Source organism: Oncorhynchus nerka, linkage group LG1 (genome assembly GCF_034236695.1).
Source record: "Oncorhynchus nerka isolate Pitt River linkage group LG1, Oner_Uvic_2.0, whole genome shotgun sequence".
Taxonomy (NCBI): domain Eukaryota; kingdom Metazoa; phylum Chordata; class Actinopteri; order Salmoniformes; family Salmonidae; genus Oncorhynchus; species Oncorhynchus nerka.
The window spans coordinates 38670954-38686797 of NC_088396.1; the positions used below are offsets into that span (position 1 = coordinate 38670954).

The window sequence follows — 15844 nt, forward strand, 5'->3', positions numbered from 1 at the left end:
TCTTCTGGCATAAACTTATATTTTCATAGAATAGACTGCTGTCATGGCATTATGATGTGATATCCAAATCCAAAGTCAAGCTTTTACATGTATTACAGATCATGACCATTTATTTTGACAACCCAAAATACCAAAGCACATTGACAAATAAACGTAATCAAAAATGACTGCTGGTGGATAATATCCGCATGAGTCCATGTCGCTAATACCGACAAAAAATAACGATAACTCAATATTTTTAGTCTGTATGGCTCCAGTCAAATGCAACCCCACCCAACTACTGAGAATGGTTGTTTTCTCACAGTTTGTTAAATTTACAATTAGGTGTGCCTCATTTATGAGCCACCAAACATAACAAGTACATTTTCTGCTTTGTCATTCCACCTTATGGTATAGCTGTGGGGCTTTAGGGGGCGCTATACAGGTTCGTAGGTTAACCCTCAACTGCCAACAGTCATTGGCTCTTTAGCCATTCTCTGGGAAATTATATAGAGGACCAACCAACCACCATGTACAAATGTCTCTGCTTTACATGCAAGGCAATTATAACAAGTTATTGTCCTTCAACGTCCGTGTTGGCGTTCGTTCAATCAGCGCCTCCTTCCTTGACAATGGGCTCCACATCACCCTCCGAAGGCTCTTCTCCCCCTTCTAGGAAGGAGGACTCCTCAGTCTCCTCTGAGGAGGAGCACTCGTCATCTGACTCTGCTCTTTCACTTTTGCCTCTGGACTTTTTGGGGGCTGGTGTATTCTTGATGATGATTTCACCGTCGCTGTCATCTTCATTGATCTTCATGGACTTCCTCCTCTCCAGGACAGAGGGGGTGCACACTGGGGTGACATCCTGAGGGGAAACATATCAACACAGAGGATGTTATACCCAGGTAATTTCAGAGCTATGGGTCTCTATGAGGTCGGCCTCTATTGATGTATCTCTATGGGTGGGAACATGTTCACTGTGCATAATAACAAGTCAATGAGTGGGTATTTTTGCTCACTGAGTGCGAGAATCATTTACTTGTTAGATATCGTGATGTGATTGTGGGCACATGGGTTTAATCACCTTGCTATACAGAGCAGGCAATAAGCTTAACGTACCACAATACTGTTGGCACAGTTCTCACCCCAGACAACTGGTACACCTGAGGTAAGTTTCAGAATGTGCCAAAAAGCATAGCTATATACAACAAAAAAAGCATTCTGTAGTTCAAAGTAGTCATTCAAAAACATGTTATTTTCTGATGAATTGTCCTTACCTCACTACATGTGGACGCATTCACAGTGTCATCTAACTTTTTCTTCTGTGGCACTTGGGAAGCCTTCAAGGGTTTACAATAGATTAGGATATAAGTCAACAATGCAGGATCAAATTCAATACATTCAAATTGTTTTAAAAATGTGAACGTATTGAATTTTAACTTTAATTTCACACAAAGAAACATCTATTGAACCGTTGAGTCAAATGCAAAACTTACAAATCCTGGGAAGTCATAGTCAATTCCCTTCTCTGCTAGCCTCTTGCGGAGCTTGGACTCTTTGCGCAGTAGCCTTCCAGTCATCTCCGTGACCTCCTCTGGTGTGTGTCTCTTGTTATAGCGAGCCACAGCAGGCTGCCTGGGCTTCTTAAACTCTCTTTGTGATCCCACAAACAGCTTCTCATGCACCTTCTCAGCGGGGACCAGGTGACCTGTGGAACAGAATACAACTTTATTAGTGCATCTGTCTTCTCTCCTCCCACAAAACACACACACTACAAGACATCAAGAGCAAGGGGCAAACGTTAGACCTGAACGTATGTGCCGAACTCTGGGTTTAAATTAGGAGCAAAAGGGCAGCTTATTTCTTCAGAACTTACATTTGATCAATCTCTCGCCCATCAGGTAGTTGTTCATGGTCTCAGCCACGATCTTGGCAACATCGTCGCAGTCGAACTCCACAAATGCATAACCTTTGCTCCCACCTGTCTGAGAGGAGAAAGGTCAAATGTTTTTCACTGGATCCCCCTTCAATCTAGCTCTCGAAACCCCCTCTTATCCATGGGGTTTTCTGCGGTTCGATAAAGCCACCGTTGGCTGCGTGTTAACAACAATTCTGAGGCGGTGTTTAAAGTTCTAGAAATGACCATCATTGCTTGTGTAGCCGATGTGAAGTGACGTCACTTGCTCTGAGACCTTGAAGTAGTGGTTCCCCTTGCTCTGCAAGGGCCGCGGCTTTTGTGGAGCGATGGGTAACGATGCTTAGAGGGTGACTGTTGACGTGTGCAGAGCGTCCCTGGTTCGCGCCCAGGTCGGGGCGAGGGGACAGACGTGAAGTCTATACTGTTACACTTGCGGTTTTCGAAACATGTGACCCTCATCTTTCATATCAGCGAGAAAGAAAGTTTAATTAAAAAAAAAAGATATGCTTACTGTAGCAGTTTTAGAGTGCTAGATCCATATGCTGTGTGCGCCTCCAGTTGACAAACTACACCTCCGCCCCAGTCACGCACAGGAGTTCGGCACATGCTAGAGACATGGTTGTGTGGAAAAACTAACCCTTAACCTATAGGTGTAATAAGTTAACCTTCTGTTTTTAGACAATTATTTCTGGGTGATATGAAAGGTGTTCTTTATGTTTCTAAAAACATTACCACAACAAATGCGTCTTAAAGTTTAGAATGTGCGTCAGGGCTCTCTGGCCATAAAATACTATCCTCAGTAGGCACTAAAGGTAGTTAGCGTCTATGAACGGGTGACCCTCAACCTGATCTCTATCATATCATGTATTATTTAGGTTTTACCATAAAACACTAATTCTATCCATGTTCACTTGCCATTAATGATATATAGCTATGCAGGAGTGGCATGAATCTTTCCTTTGAGTGGTTGTACAGTAAGTTAGTGTGGGCACATGGGTTTAATCACACTGCTATACAGAGCAGGCAATAAGCTTAACGTACCACAATACTGTAGGCACTGTTATCTCACCCCAGGCAACTGGTACACCTGAGGTAATTTTCAGACGGTGCCATAAACCTGTGATGAAGCAAGTGATACGCATGTGAAAGTATGTTTGTCAAAATAGAAATGACATGTTTGCCTTGACAAGTAAGTAGGCTGGAAATATCCACCATCTTATTCATAAGATCACTGATCAAAGATCGACGATACCTTTTTACTCCTGGCCAGTCGTAACCTGACGACTTTTCCAAACTGTTCAAAGTAGGATTTGAGCTGAGGTTCAAACAAGCCAGTGGGAAGGTGACCAACATAAATCACTCCTGGACTTATTTGGTGTCCCTGTAGAAAAATGAGTAAGATGTGTCAAAGCATAATCCAAAATTGACTAAGAACATCAATACTCTGTCCGAGTTTGATAGCTAACGTTAGCTCGTTAGCTAGCAAGTTAATAAATAAATAGTTAGCAAGTTAGTGACAAGCAGTACATCGCTTGATGAAACAATCTAAAAAAAACAAATGGTTGGATGAACTAACAAGTCCATTTTTTTTTTAAATAAACGAGGATTATTATTTAATTGTAGCAGTCTAGCTAGATTGCATGTTCCACATGTGGATTGTAGTTAGCTTTCAGGCCACTGGCAGAGTCGCATGCGTTTGGGAAAACTAACCTTGTTGGGTCGCTTCTTCACCTCCTGGACTTTCTTCTTGAATTCAGCCTCCTCTTTAGGGTTCAAAGCAAGTAAAGCTTTAGTCGGCTTAGTGGCCGCCGGTGCCTTTGTTTCTGTCATGACAGTTATTTTAATTATTTTAACAGAAGTAAAACTATTCGCGAGAGAGAACACACGACGTTCCGATCCCAAAATGACCACGTTTTCTTCTCTTCCGCCAAGTAACCCACGTGACTACACTCAACGACGAGTTAGTTGAGTCAATTACAGCTGTCCTTATTTCTAAACAGCGTCACCTATGGGCCGGAAGGATAGCAAGGCATCTCTTGATTGGACCCACAAACACATTTATTCTTATTTTATTATGATAACAGCAGTGGTGTAAAGTACGTAAGTAGAAATACTTTAAAGTACTATTTAAGTATTTTTTGGGGGGATATCTGTACTTTACTATTTATATTTTATATTTTTACTTTTACTTTTTTTTTCACCTTTATTTATTTAACCAGGTAGGCTAGTTGAGAACAAGTTCTCATTTACAACTGCGAACTGGCCAAGATAAAGCATAGCAGTGTGAACAGACAACACAGAGTTACACATGGAGTAAACAATTAACAAGTCAATAACACAGTAGGAAAAAAAAGGAGATAGGCGAATAATTACAATTTTGCAGATTAACACTGGAGTGATAAATGATCAGATGTACAGGTAGAGACACTGATGTGCAAAAGAGCAGAAAAGTAAATAAATATAAACAGTATGGGGATGAGGTAGGTAAAATTGGGTGGGCTATTTATCGATAAACTATGTTCAGCTGCAGCGATCGTTAGCTGCTCAGATAGCAGATGTTTGAAGTTGGTGAGGGAGATAAAAGTCTCCAACTTCAGCGATTTTTGCAATTCGTTCCAGTCCACTTCACTACATTCCTAAAGAAAATATTGTACTTTTTACTCCATACATTATCCTTGACAGCAAAAATACTACTTACATTTTGAATGCTTAGCAGGACACGAAAATAGTCTAATTCAAGCACTTGTCAACTGAACATCCCTGGTCATGCCTACTGCCTCTGATCTGGCGGACTCACTAAACCGAAATGCTTTGTTTGTAAATTATGTCGGGTTAGGGTTAGGGTTAGGGTTAGTGTTGGAGTGTGCCCCTGGCTTTCCGTAAATTAAAAAAACAAGAAAATGGTGCCACCTGGTTTGCTTAATATAATGAATTTGAAATTATTTATACTTTTACTTTTGATATTTAAGTATATTTTAAACCAAATACTTTTAGACTTTTACTCAAGTAGTCATTTTCTATAAAGGTATCTTTACTTTTACTCAAGTATGACTTTTTCCACCACTGGATAACAGCTGTTGTCATAAGAAAATAGGAAGGAAGCAGGCAGAGTTTCCTAGAGCAGGCAGAGTTTCCTAGAGCAGGCAGAGTTTCCAGTGGATTGACCTACGCAGGATGTCAAAGGTAGGCAATTCAAATAATATCACCTTATTACTTAATTATCTTTGAAATGTAGTATAAGTCATATTTTGTTGTTTGGAACATAATTTAGTTTTTGATCATATCCAGTGTGTTTTTTTTAAATGCAACATCAAAATGCATTACCTTTACAGCCTGCTTAAAACTATAGACAATGTAGATTGCAATTTACACCAAGTATTACAATAACTCTGATATGAGAAACATCTCAAAATCTCAGAAATAAAAAGTACAGAGAGAAAAAGGTTAAAAGCACAGAGATCTTCCATTGCTTCTCTACCAGAGCAAACGGTGGATCAGAACTCAAGTAAAGCACTGTGTCTGTGTTTAAACAGGAAGCCCAATTCTGATCTTTTGCCCAATTATTGGCAAAAGATCTGATCTGACCAATGATTGGGCAAAGTATCAGAATTCGGCTGCCTGTGTAATCGCAGCCTATGAGACCTAAAAGAATTACGTAACTGCAGTCCATCAGGAGAGGCAAACGCATGCAATCCCTGTCCTCAACTAGAGAGATCCATTGAAAAATAAGCAGACAGTCTGTATCGATAGAGAGAGAGATGAAGCGTCAAGCATGCACTAACAGGTTAGAACCTACAGACAGTGAGACGCAGGCGCAGCTAAAATCAACACTCTGCACTTACGGCATTTTTGTCAAAGCTAACATATAGTGTGCATATGGCATCTTTAGAACGGAGTCTAGAGATGTGATGTATCAATGTGAGGGTTATGGCGAGAGCTACAATACATCACAGTTAAGAGGGGAGGTCTCTCACCATTGTTTCTTTGAGGTGGAAGAGCTCATAAGGACACTGCTGACCTGCAAAAAAACTAACCAAAATCTAAAACTGACACTTACATAAGCCCTAACCTTAACCCTGACCCTAAATCTAAACTTTTCTGAAATTAGATATCGGTTTGCATGTCAGGAGTGTCCATATAGCCTTTTCCTAAATGAGGGAAGGGGATTTACTGAAAGTCCCTTCAAATAAATGAATACATAACATATTAACAATATTATTTTCCAAACAGTACCAATGACACACTCTTAGAAAAAAAGGTTTCCAAAAGGGTTCTTTGGTTGTCCCCATAGGATAATTTTTTTTGGTTCCAGGTAGAACCCTTTTGGATTCCACGTAGAACCCTCTGTAAAAAAGGGTTCTACATGGAACCCAAAAGAGTTCTTTCTGGAACCAAAAGGGTTCTACCTGCCACCAACAAGGGTTCATCAAAGGTTTCTCCAATGGGAGCCAAAGAACCCTTTAAGGTTCTGAATAACACTTTTTTTTAAAGAGTGCAGGCATGAAGGGCTGTAATTGAATGATAAAATATAATTAAATGCATCTAATAGATTCTAATGTAATGATAATTCATTTTCTTTCAAAGCTTCTGCCTGCTGACAAATCTCTTTGGAGCTCACAAACATATGATTTTTTTCCCGTTCTAATTTTCCCCTCTTATTTTCTTCTCCCTGTTCTTCCTTGGGAATATGTTTTCGCCATCTATTTAAACACAGTGTGAGTGATAGCTTTAGATAACCCCTTTACAGAACTGCCCCTGTGTAACGAATGTCATCGGGAGAAGGAGAAGAGGACCAAGGTGCAGCGGGGTAAGTATTCATAATATATTTAATAAATAAGAAACATTTGAACAAAAAAAAGAAAAGTTCTGCATTGTGCAATACACAAAACAGAAAACAACTACCCACAAAACCCATGTGGGCAAGAGCTACCTAAGTATGGTTCTCAATCAGAGACAACAACAGACAGCTGTCCCTGATTGAGAACCATACCCGGCCAAAACAAACGACATACAAAAACATAGAAAAAAGAACATAGAATGCCCACCCTAGTCACACCATGGTCTAACCAAAATAGAGAATAAAAGCCTCTCTATGGCCAGGTCGTGACACCCTGGCAATAATATTTACTCTTATGTGTGTATGAAAATCATTGCCAAAAGCTTGGCCTAGATGCTGAGCACATCAAAGGCTTGTGGTGTTTTGTTCACCTGCTGTGAAGAGAGCTCTGGGCAGTGTGTGTGTGTGTCTGATTGTGTGTTTGATTGCAAAACCCAACTCAGACAAACCAGATCTGTTCCGTTCGGCAGCTGAGGCGGGACCCCACAACATTCTGAAGCTGTACAACCCTTAGGGCAACGTCATCAACATCTCCCCGTGCCTGGAGCCCACCAGTCCTAACTCCTGCTATAAGCTAGAGGTGGTGGCTGCTGACTGCAACAGTGAGATGTTAGGTATTCTGTGCTATGGCACCAGAGCGATTTGGTTGACAGTGCCAGAATTGCATTGTTATTGTGTTCTAACTCTTGTTTGTTTCATAAGGGCCTGTACTGTATACTGTGTATATTGACTTTGGTATTTTAATCAATTGTGTACCTCATGTTGCAGGTGTGGAGCTTGCTGTGGCACTATGATTTGACCTCTCCTCCATGGAGAAAAGGTAAAGTACATATACAGTACCAGTCAAAAGTTTGGGCGCATCTACTCATTCAAGGGCTTTTCTTTATTTTTAGTTAAGGAAAAGCAGCTAACAAGTGCTCCGCATATGTGGGAATTTCTTCAAGACGATTGAAAAAGCATTCCAGGTGAAGCTGGTTGATGTCAAGAGTGTGCAAAGCTGTCATCAAGGCAAACGGTGGCTACGTTGAAGAATCTCAAATATAACATGTATTTTGATTTAACACTTTTTTGGTTACTACATGATTCCATATGTGTTATTTCATAGTTTTGATGTCTTCACTATTATTCTAAAATGTAGAAAACAAGTACAAATAAAGAACAACCCTTAAATTAGTAGGTGTGTCCAAATTTTCGACTGGTACTGTAATATAGAATAAAGAATATAGCAAACATATAGAATCAACCATTCTCAAGGTTGGGTTCTGAAACTGAAACTGTCTGCCCATGTGAGGAAGCTTTGTAAGTCAGTAGGGCCATATGTTCTTTACCCCAGACTGCAGGGCTTGGAGAACAAGTTCCTGATTGAGGCTGGTGAGACTCCTGCAACATTGTATGAGATAAAGAGAAAGGAGAAGTCATTAAGGGAGAAACTTGAGGTAGGTTGTGTTTTTGATGCTGCACAGCTTCAATTTGATTAATTTTATGAAAAGGCTTATTCATTTCCCAGTATGTAACTTCACCGTGTTCTCCACCTAGCCGACTGTATCCGTCTCCCTACAAAGTGTTGAACATCTCAGCTGGCTTGGACTGTTCAAAGAGCTGTCTGAAGAACACACAAGTCCTCTCCTTTCAACCACAAGATAACCCTGTGCAAGACCAGAGAGGAGTGTGAACATGTACAGGAAAAGTTCCTGCAGATGAGGCAGGTTTGCTTTTTACACTCTCTGTCGATAGAGACAGTGTGATATCAAATTAATATAATCTTAGGCTCATGTCACTCTTATCCAGACTACATTGCTTGAATAGTAGCGTTGCAACTGAGATTATTTATTTCATAGGAAAATAACAGAATAGTCATTTTATGTTCCCCACAGTTCCCTCAAGGTATCAGAGGAAGTGAGACAGTACCTCATCACCCCAACTTTTGACAATTGGTGAGTTCCCCATCTATTCAATGTGCCCTTGAGCAAGGCACAAAACCCCAATTGCTCCTGTAAGTCGTTCTGGATAAGAGCGTCTGCTAAATGACTAAAATGTCAAATGTAATTTGTCTTTTTCCACTTTACTTAGAAAAATGTACCAATGGACTTTCTTACACAGTGGAAGTTGCAGAGAAGTGGGTTGTGAGCAGTGGTGGAAAAAGTACCCAATTGTCATATTTAAGTAAAAATAAAGATACCATAAATAGAAAATTACTCAAGTAAAAGTCACCCAGTAAAATAGTACTTGAGTAAAAGTCTAAAAGTATTTGGTTTTAAATATACTTAAGTATCAATGCAGACTGATGACATAATAAACAAACGAAGCATGTGTTTAGTGAGTCCGCCAGTGTAACGGCTTTTTTCCGTCGAAGGAGAGTCGGACCAAAATGCAGCGTGGTTAGTTCGATACATCTTTAATAAGGAAAAACACGAACAATACAAAAACAACAAACGGAATCGTGAAAACCTATACAGCCTATCTGGTGAAATACAAACACACTGAGACAGGAACAATCACCCACAAAACACACAGTGAAACCCAGGCTACCTAAATATGGTTCCCAATCAGAGACAACGAGAATCACCTGACTCTGATTGAGAACCGCCTCAGGCAGCCATAGCCTATGCTAGACACCCCTACTCAGCCACAATCCCAATGCCTACTAAAACCCCAATACGACAACACAATAAACCCATGTCACACCCTGGCCTGACCAAATAACTAAAGAAAACACAAAATACTAAGACCAAGGCGTGACAGAACCGGGTGGGCGTCTGTCCATGGTGGCGGCTCCGGCTCGGGACGTGGACCCCACTCCATTAATGTCTTAGTTCCTCCCCCTCGCGTCCTAGGATAGTCCACTCTCGCCGCCGACCATGGCCTAGTAGTCCTCACCCAGAACCCCACTGGACTGAGGGGCATCTCGGGACTGAGGGGCAGCTCGGGACTGAGGGGCAGCTCGGGACCCGACCTAGGCCTAATAACCCTCACCAAGGACCCCACTGGACTGAGGGGCAGCTCGGGACTGAGGTAGAAGCTCGGGACTGAGGGGAAGCTCGGGACTGAGGGGAAGCTCGGGACTGAGTGGAAGCTCAACACTGAGAGGAAGCTCAGGCAGGTAGTTGGCTCCGGCAGATCCTGGCTGGCTGGCGGATCTGGAAGAGTCTGGTTGACTGGCAGATCTGGAAGAGTCTGGTTGACTGGCAGATCTGGAAGAGTCTGGTTGACTGGCAGATCTGGAAGAGTCTGGTTGACTGGCAGATCTGGAAGAGTCTGGTTGACTGGCAGATCTGGAAGAGTCTGGCTGACTGGCAGATCTGGAAGAGTCTGGCTGACTGGCAGATCTGGCTGCTCCATGCAGACTGGCAGCTCTGGCTGCTCCATGCAGACTGACAGCTCTGGCTGCTCTATGCAGACTGGCGCTCTATGCAGACTGGCAGCTCTGGCTGCTCCATGTAACCTGGCAGCTCTGGCTGCTCCATGCAGACTGACAGCTCTGGCTGCTCCATGCAGACTGACAGCTCAGGCTAATCCATGCAGGCTGGCAGCTCAGGCTGCGCTGAACAGGCAGGAGACTCCAGCAGCGCTGTAGAGGAGGAAGGCTCTGGCTGCGCTGAACAGGCGGGAGGCTCCGGCAGCGCAGGAGAGGAGAAAGGCTCTGGCTGCGCTGAACAGGCGGGAGGCTCCGGCAGCGCTGTAGAGGAGGAAGGCTCTGGCAGCGCTGAACAGGCAGGAGACCTCCGGCAGCGCAGGAGAGGAGAAAGGCTCTGGCTGCGCTAAACAGGCGAGAGACTCCAGCAGCGCTGTAGAGGAGGAAGGCTCTGGCTGCACTGAACAGGCGGGAGGCTCCGGCAGCGCTGTAGAGGAGGAAGGCTCTGGCTGCGCTAAACAGGCGGAACCCACTGAAGGCCTGGTGCGTGGTACTGGAACTGGTGGTACTGGACCGAGGACACGCACAGGAAGCCTGGTGCGGGGAGCTGCCACCGGAGGACTGGTGTGTGAAGGTGGCACAGGATGGACCGGACCGTGAAGGTGTACTGGAGAGCCTGACAGCAGGACTGGCACAGGACGTGCAAGGCTAGGTAGGTACACAGGAGGCCTAGTGCGTGAGGCTGGCACAATTTTCACCAGCCGACTGACACGCACCTCAGGACGAGTATGGAGCGCTGACCCAGGTGCCATCAAATCCCCGACTCGCTCCGTCGGACGAATATCGTACCTAAAGCACCAAACTAGCAACTCCCTCATTACTCTCTCCTCCACTTTCCCCATTAACTCCTTCAGTCTCTGCTTCGCTCACCTCTAACACCGGCTCTGGTTCTGGTCTCCTCCTTGGCTCCTCACGATAAACAGGGAGAGTTGGCTCAGGTCTGACTCCTGACTCTGCCACTCTCTCCCTGAGCCCCCAATACATTTCTGGGGCTTCCTTCCTCGCCGCCGTGCTTGCTTCGCCAACTCCATTCTCCGATAACCTGCTTCGCACTGCTCCAGCGAATCCCAGGCGGGCTCCGGCACTTTCTCTGGGTCGACAGCCCACCTGTCTATTTCCTCCCAAGTAGTGTAGTCCCGATATTGTTGCTCCTGCTGCCGCTGTTGCGCCTCTCAGCTCTCCCCGCCTCCAGTTCTTCTTTGGGGCGGCAATATTCTCCAGGCTTATCCCAGGGTCCTTCTCCGAACAATTCATCCTCCCATGTCCAATCCTCTCTTTGTTGCTTCTGCTGTCGCTGCCTGTCACCACGCCACTTGGTCCTGTAGCGGTGGGTGATTCTATAACGGCTTTCTTCCGTCGAAGGAGAGTCGGACCAAAATGCAGCGTGGTTAGTATCCTTCCTGTTTGGCCCTGTCCGGGGGTGTCCTCGGATGGGGCCACAGTGTCTCCTGACCCCTCCTGTCTCAGCCTCCAGTATTTATGCTGCAGTAGTTTATGTGTCGGGGGGCTAGGGTCAGTTTGTTATATCTGGAGTACTTCTCCTGTCCTATTCGGTGTCCTGTGTGAATCTAAGTGTGCGTTCTCTAATTCTCTCCTTCTCTCTTTCTTTCTCTCTCTCGGAGGACCTGAGCCCTAGGACCATGCCCCAGGACTACCTGACATGATGACTCCTTGCTATCCCCAGTCCACCTGGTCATGCTGCTGCTCCAGTTTCAACTGGTCTGAGCCCTAGGACCATGTCCCAGGACTACCTGACATGATGACTCCTTGCTGTCCCCAGTCCACCTGACTGTGCTGCTGCTCCAGTTTCAACTGTTCTGCCTTATTATTATTCGACCATGCTGGTCATTTATGAACATTTGAACATCTTGGCCATGTTCTGTTATAATCTCTACCCGGCACAGCCAGAAGAGGACTGGCCACCCCACATAGCCTGGTTCCTCTCTAGGTTTCTTCCTAGGTTTTGGCCTTTCTAGGGAGTTTTTCCTAGCCACCGTGCTTCTACACCTGCATTGCTTGCTGTTTGGGGTTTTAGGCTGGGTTTCTGTACAGCACTTTGAGATATCAGCTGATGTACGAAGGGCTATATAAATACATTTGATTTGATTTAGTTCGATACATCTTTAATAAGGAAAAACACAAACAATACAAAAACAACAAACGGAATCGTGAAAACCTATACAGCCTATCTGGTGAAATACAAACACACTGAGACAGGAACAATCACCCACAAAACACACAGTGAAACCCAGGCTACCTAAATATGGTTCCCAATCAGAGACAACGAGAATCACCTGACTGATTGAGAACCGCCTCAGGCAGCCATAGCCTATGCTAGACACCCCTACTCAGCCACAATCCCAATGCCTACTAAAACCCCAATACGACAACACAATAAACCCATGTCACACCCTGGCCTGACCAAATAACTAAAGAAAACACAAAATACTAAGACCAAGGCGTGACAGCCAGATCAAAGGCAGTTGGGATGACCAGGGATGTTCTCTTGATAAGTGTGTAATTTGGAAAAAAATGATGTCCTGCTAAGCATTCAAAATGTAACGAGTGCTTTTGGGTGTCAGGGTACTTTACACCACTGCTAATTGGTGAAGGACATCCACGTCCCTCAATTGAAGAAATACTCAATCGAATCATTCAGTGGTTTGCCAGCTAAGACATTGATTTATTGAAGACCAACCAGTGATAACATGATGTAGATGTTCTTTTTTTTACTTGGCCTGTACAATTTCAATATCAAATCAAATGTTATTAGTCACATGCGCCGAATACAACAGGTACCTTACCGTGAAATGTTTACTTGCGAGCCCCTAACCAACAACGCAGTAAAAAAAATAATTAAGGAATAAGAAATAAAAGTAACAAGTAATTAAAGAGCAGCAGTAAAATACAATAAGACTATATACAGGGCGGTACCGGTAGATATACATTTAAGTTGTACTAAACATGTAATAACACAGCACTGTAACACCACACAACCATAGAAGTCCTTTAGCAATAAACCAAAATAAATGTAAATGTTTTCTATTAGTATAATTCATGTGGATGAATGTTATAGCAAGTATCCATCATTGAGCTGTATTCTCTCTGGACTTAAAGCAAGTATCCATCATTGAGCTGTATTCTCTCTGGACTTAAAGCAAGTATCCATCATTGAGCTGTATTCTCTCTGGACTTCTCCTCTTAAGATGATTCTTTATTCTCTGGTAGATGTGTGGGCTGATCTGGCCGACCAGATGTGTGATCTGAAAAGTAAGATTGACTCCATTGACCTGCTCACCATACTGACCTCTGCAGTCTGTCACGACCTTGATCACACGGGATACAACAACGCCTACCAGGTGACCCATCTACTATATCAGACACAGTAGTGCACACTCTGTGTGTGTATGTGTGAGTGAGTGTGCATCCGAGTCAACGGATAGCTCACATCAGCCCTATCTTTCAGAGAAATGTTCATACTGAAGTGGCCCTGCACTACAATCTCCCCCTTGGAGAACCACCACTTTGCTGTGGCTTTTGAGTTTCTGGAGAAGTTAAGGGTGGTATGGGTGGCTGGAGTTGGACTATGGTGTGGATAAACTTTTCAGATGACAACAGTACACTGTTGGTCTTTCTTACAGAATGAAAACAACATTTTCAGAAATTTGACATCTGAACAGTATAACTGGATAAGAGGGCATGATCAAGAAAGAATGTATTTCTTAGCTGCCTCCCCACCACAAACACATGTTTACGGTTATCTAACCATAATGTGTGTAAAGTGCGTCAAACCTTATGGAAAACCACATAATTCACATTTGGAAAATCACATGAGACATTTGTTTTTAAACACTTGATGTGGATTTCCACATGTGGAACCATGTGTTTTTGGAACATATCACATTCATTTTCACATATGGATTCACATTTTGACATGAGATTTTACAGGAATGTTTTCAACATATTAGACACACATGACTATATTGTGTATGTTTACTTATACAGTAATTCTTTTTCAACATGTCCTTACCTGGGACTTGAACTCGCAAGCTTTTTGTTCTCTGAATTTTAATCTCCGTGCTACGCCACCACGTATTCCTACACCTTGAACTTCAACGTAAATCTCATCCATGTTAAAAATACACAAGAAAAACAATGATATTTATTCAGGAGTAACATTAAAACAGAATAATATTCCCCAGCAACATTAGACAACTATGTAGAAAACTCTCAAATTAATGAAATATACGAGCGTCTGCTAAATGACTTAAATGTAAATGTAAAAATATAAAATACAACATGCAACAATTTCAAAGATTTTACTGAGTTACAGTTCATATAAGGACATCAGTCAATTTAAATGAATTGATCAGGCCCTAATCTATGGATTTCACATGACTGGGCAGGGACCCACTTGAGAACCAGGCCCAGCCAATCACAATGAGTTTTTCCTCCACAAAAGGGCTTTATTACAGACAGAAATACTCCTTAACTTGGCATGCCACACTTGCAATTGCAACTTATAAAACACTTTAGATGCTGTAAAACTGTAAAAACAAAATAACTGTATCCTGTAATTTTATATACGAAACAAAAATATAAATGTTTCATGACCTGAAATAAAAAATCCCCTAAAAAATTCATCCGCACAAAAAACGTATTTCTCTCAAATTTTAGGCACTAATTTGCTACATCCCTGTTAGTAAGCATGTCTCCTTCGCCATGGTAATCCATCCACCTGACATGTGTCGCATATCAAGAAGCTGATTAAACAGCATGATCATTACACAGGTGCACCTTCTTCTGGGGACAATAAAAGGCCACTCTAAAATGCTGCTGCTGAGGGGAGGATGGCTCATAATAATGTCTGGAATGGAGTAAATGGAATTGGCATGCTGACTGCAAGAATGTCCACCAGAGCTGTTGCCAGAGAATTGAATGTTCATTTCTCTACCATAAACCATAAGGTCTTAACCTGACTGCAGGTCTGCTTCTAAACCGACTTCAGTGGACAAATGCTCACCTTTGATGGCCACTGGCACTCTGGAGAAGTGTGCTCTTCAAGGATGAATCCCGGTTTCAACTGTACCAGGCAGATGGCAGACAGCATGTATGGCGTCATGTGGGTGAGCGGTTTGCTGATGTCAATGTTGTTAACAGAGTGCCCCATGGTGGCAGTGGGGTTATGGTATGGGCAGGCATAAGCTACGGACAACCAACACAATTGCATTTTATTGATGGCAATTTGATTGCACAGAAAAACTTTGACAAGATCCTGAGGCCCATTGTCGTGCCATTCATCCAGCGCCATCAGCAAAAGAAAATGCATGATAATGCACAGCCCCATGCTGCAAGGATCTGTACACAATTCCTGGAAGCTGAAAATGCCCTTTCTTCCATCGCATACTCACCTCACATGTCACCCGCTGAGCATGTTTGGGATGCTCTGGATCAACGTGTACAACAGAGTGTTCCAGTTCCCACCAATATCCAGCTACTTCGCACAGTCACTGAACAGGAGTGGGACAACATTCCACAGGTCGCAATCAACAGCCTGATCAACTCTATGAGAAGGAGATGCGTCGCACTGCATGAGGCAAATTATGGTAACACCAGATACTGACTGGTAAAAGTTGTTCAGGGTCCTGTTGGTTCCAGACTTTGTGCATCGGTACGACTTGCCATGCGGTAGCAGAGA

The 15844-nt window shown here is 43.3% G+C and overlaps 1 protein-coding gene and 2 non-coding genes across 3 annotated transcripts; all 3 read right to left on the reverse strand.

The window, feature by feature from the left end:
- Window positions 1–92: 92 nt before the first annotated feature.
- On the reverse strand, window positions 93–3832 carry LOC115129941 (MKI67 FHA domain-interacting nucleolar phosphoprotein-like). Its single transcript, XM_029660738.2, has 6 exons — window positions 3608–3832; window positions 3150–3278; window positions 1856–1964; window positions 1476–1687; window positions 1257–1319; window positions 93–844 (listed from the first exon to the last, which is right to left on the reverse strand). The coding sequence occupies exons 1-6, from the start codon at window positions 3725–3727 to the stop codon at window positions 587–589; spliced, it is 891 nt and encodes a 296-aa protein (XP_029516598.1). The 5' UTR covers window positions 3728–3832; the 3' UTR covers window positions 93–586.
- LOC115131374 (small nucleolar RNA ACA64) lies at window positions 1038–1163 on the reverse strand. The gene has a single exon (XR_003863949.1). It is a non-coding gene; the product is annotated as a small nucleolar RNA ACA64 (small nucleolar RNA).
- On the reverse strand, window positions 2878–3005 carry LOC115131370 (small nucleolar RNA ACA64). Its single transcript, XR_003863948.1, has one exon. It is a non-coding gene; the product is annotated as a small nucleolar RNA ACA64 (small nucleolar RNA).
- Window positions 3833–15844: the final 12012 nt, after the last annotated feature.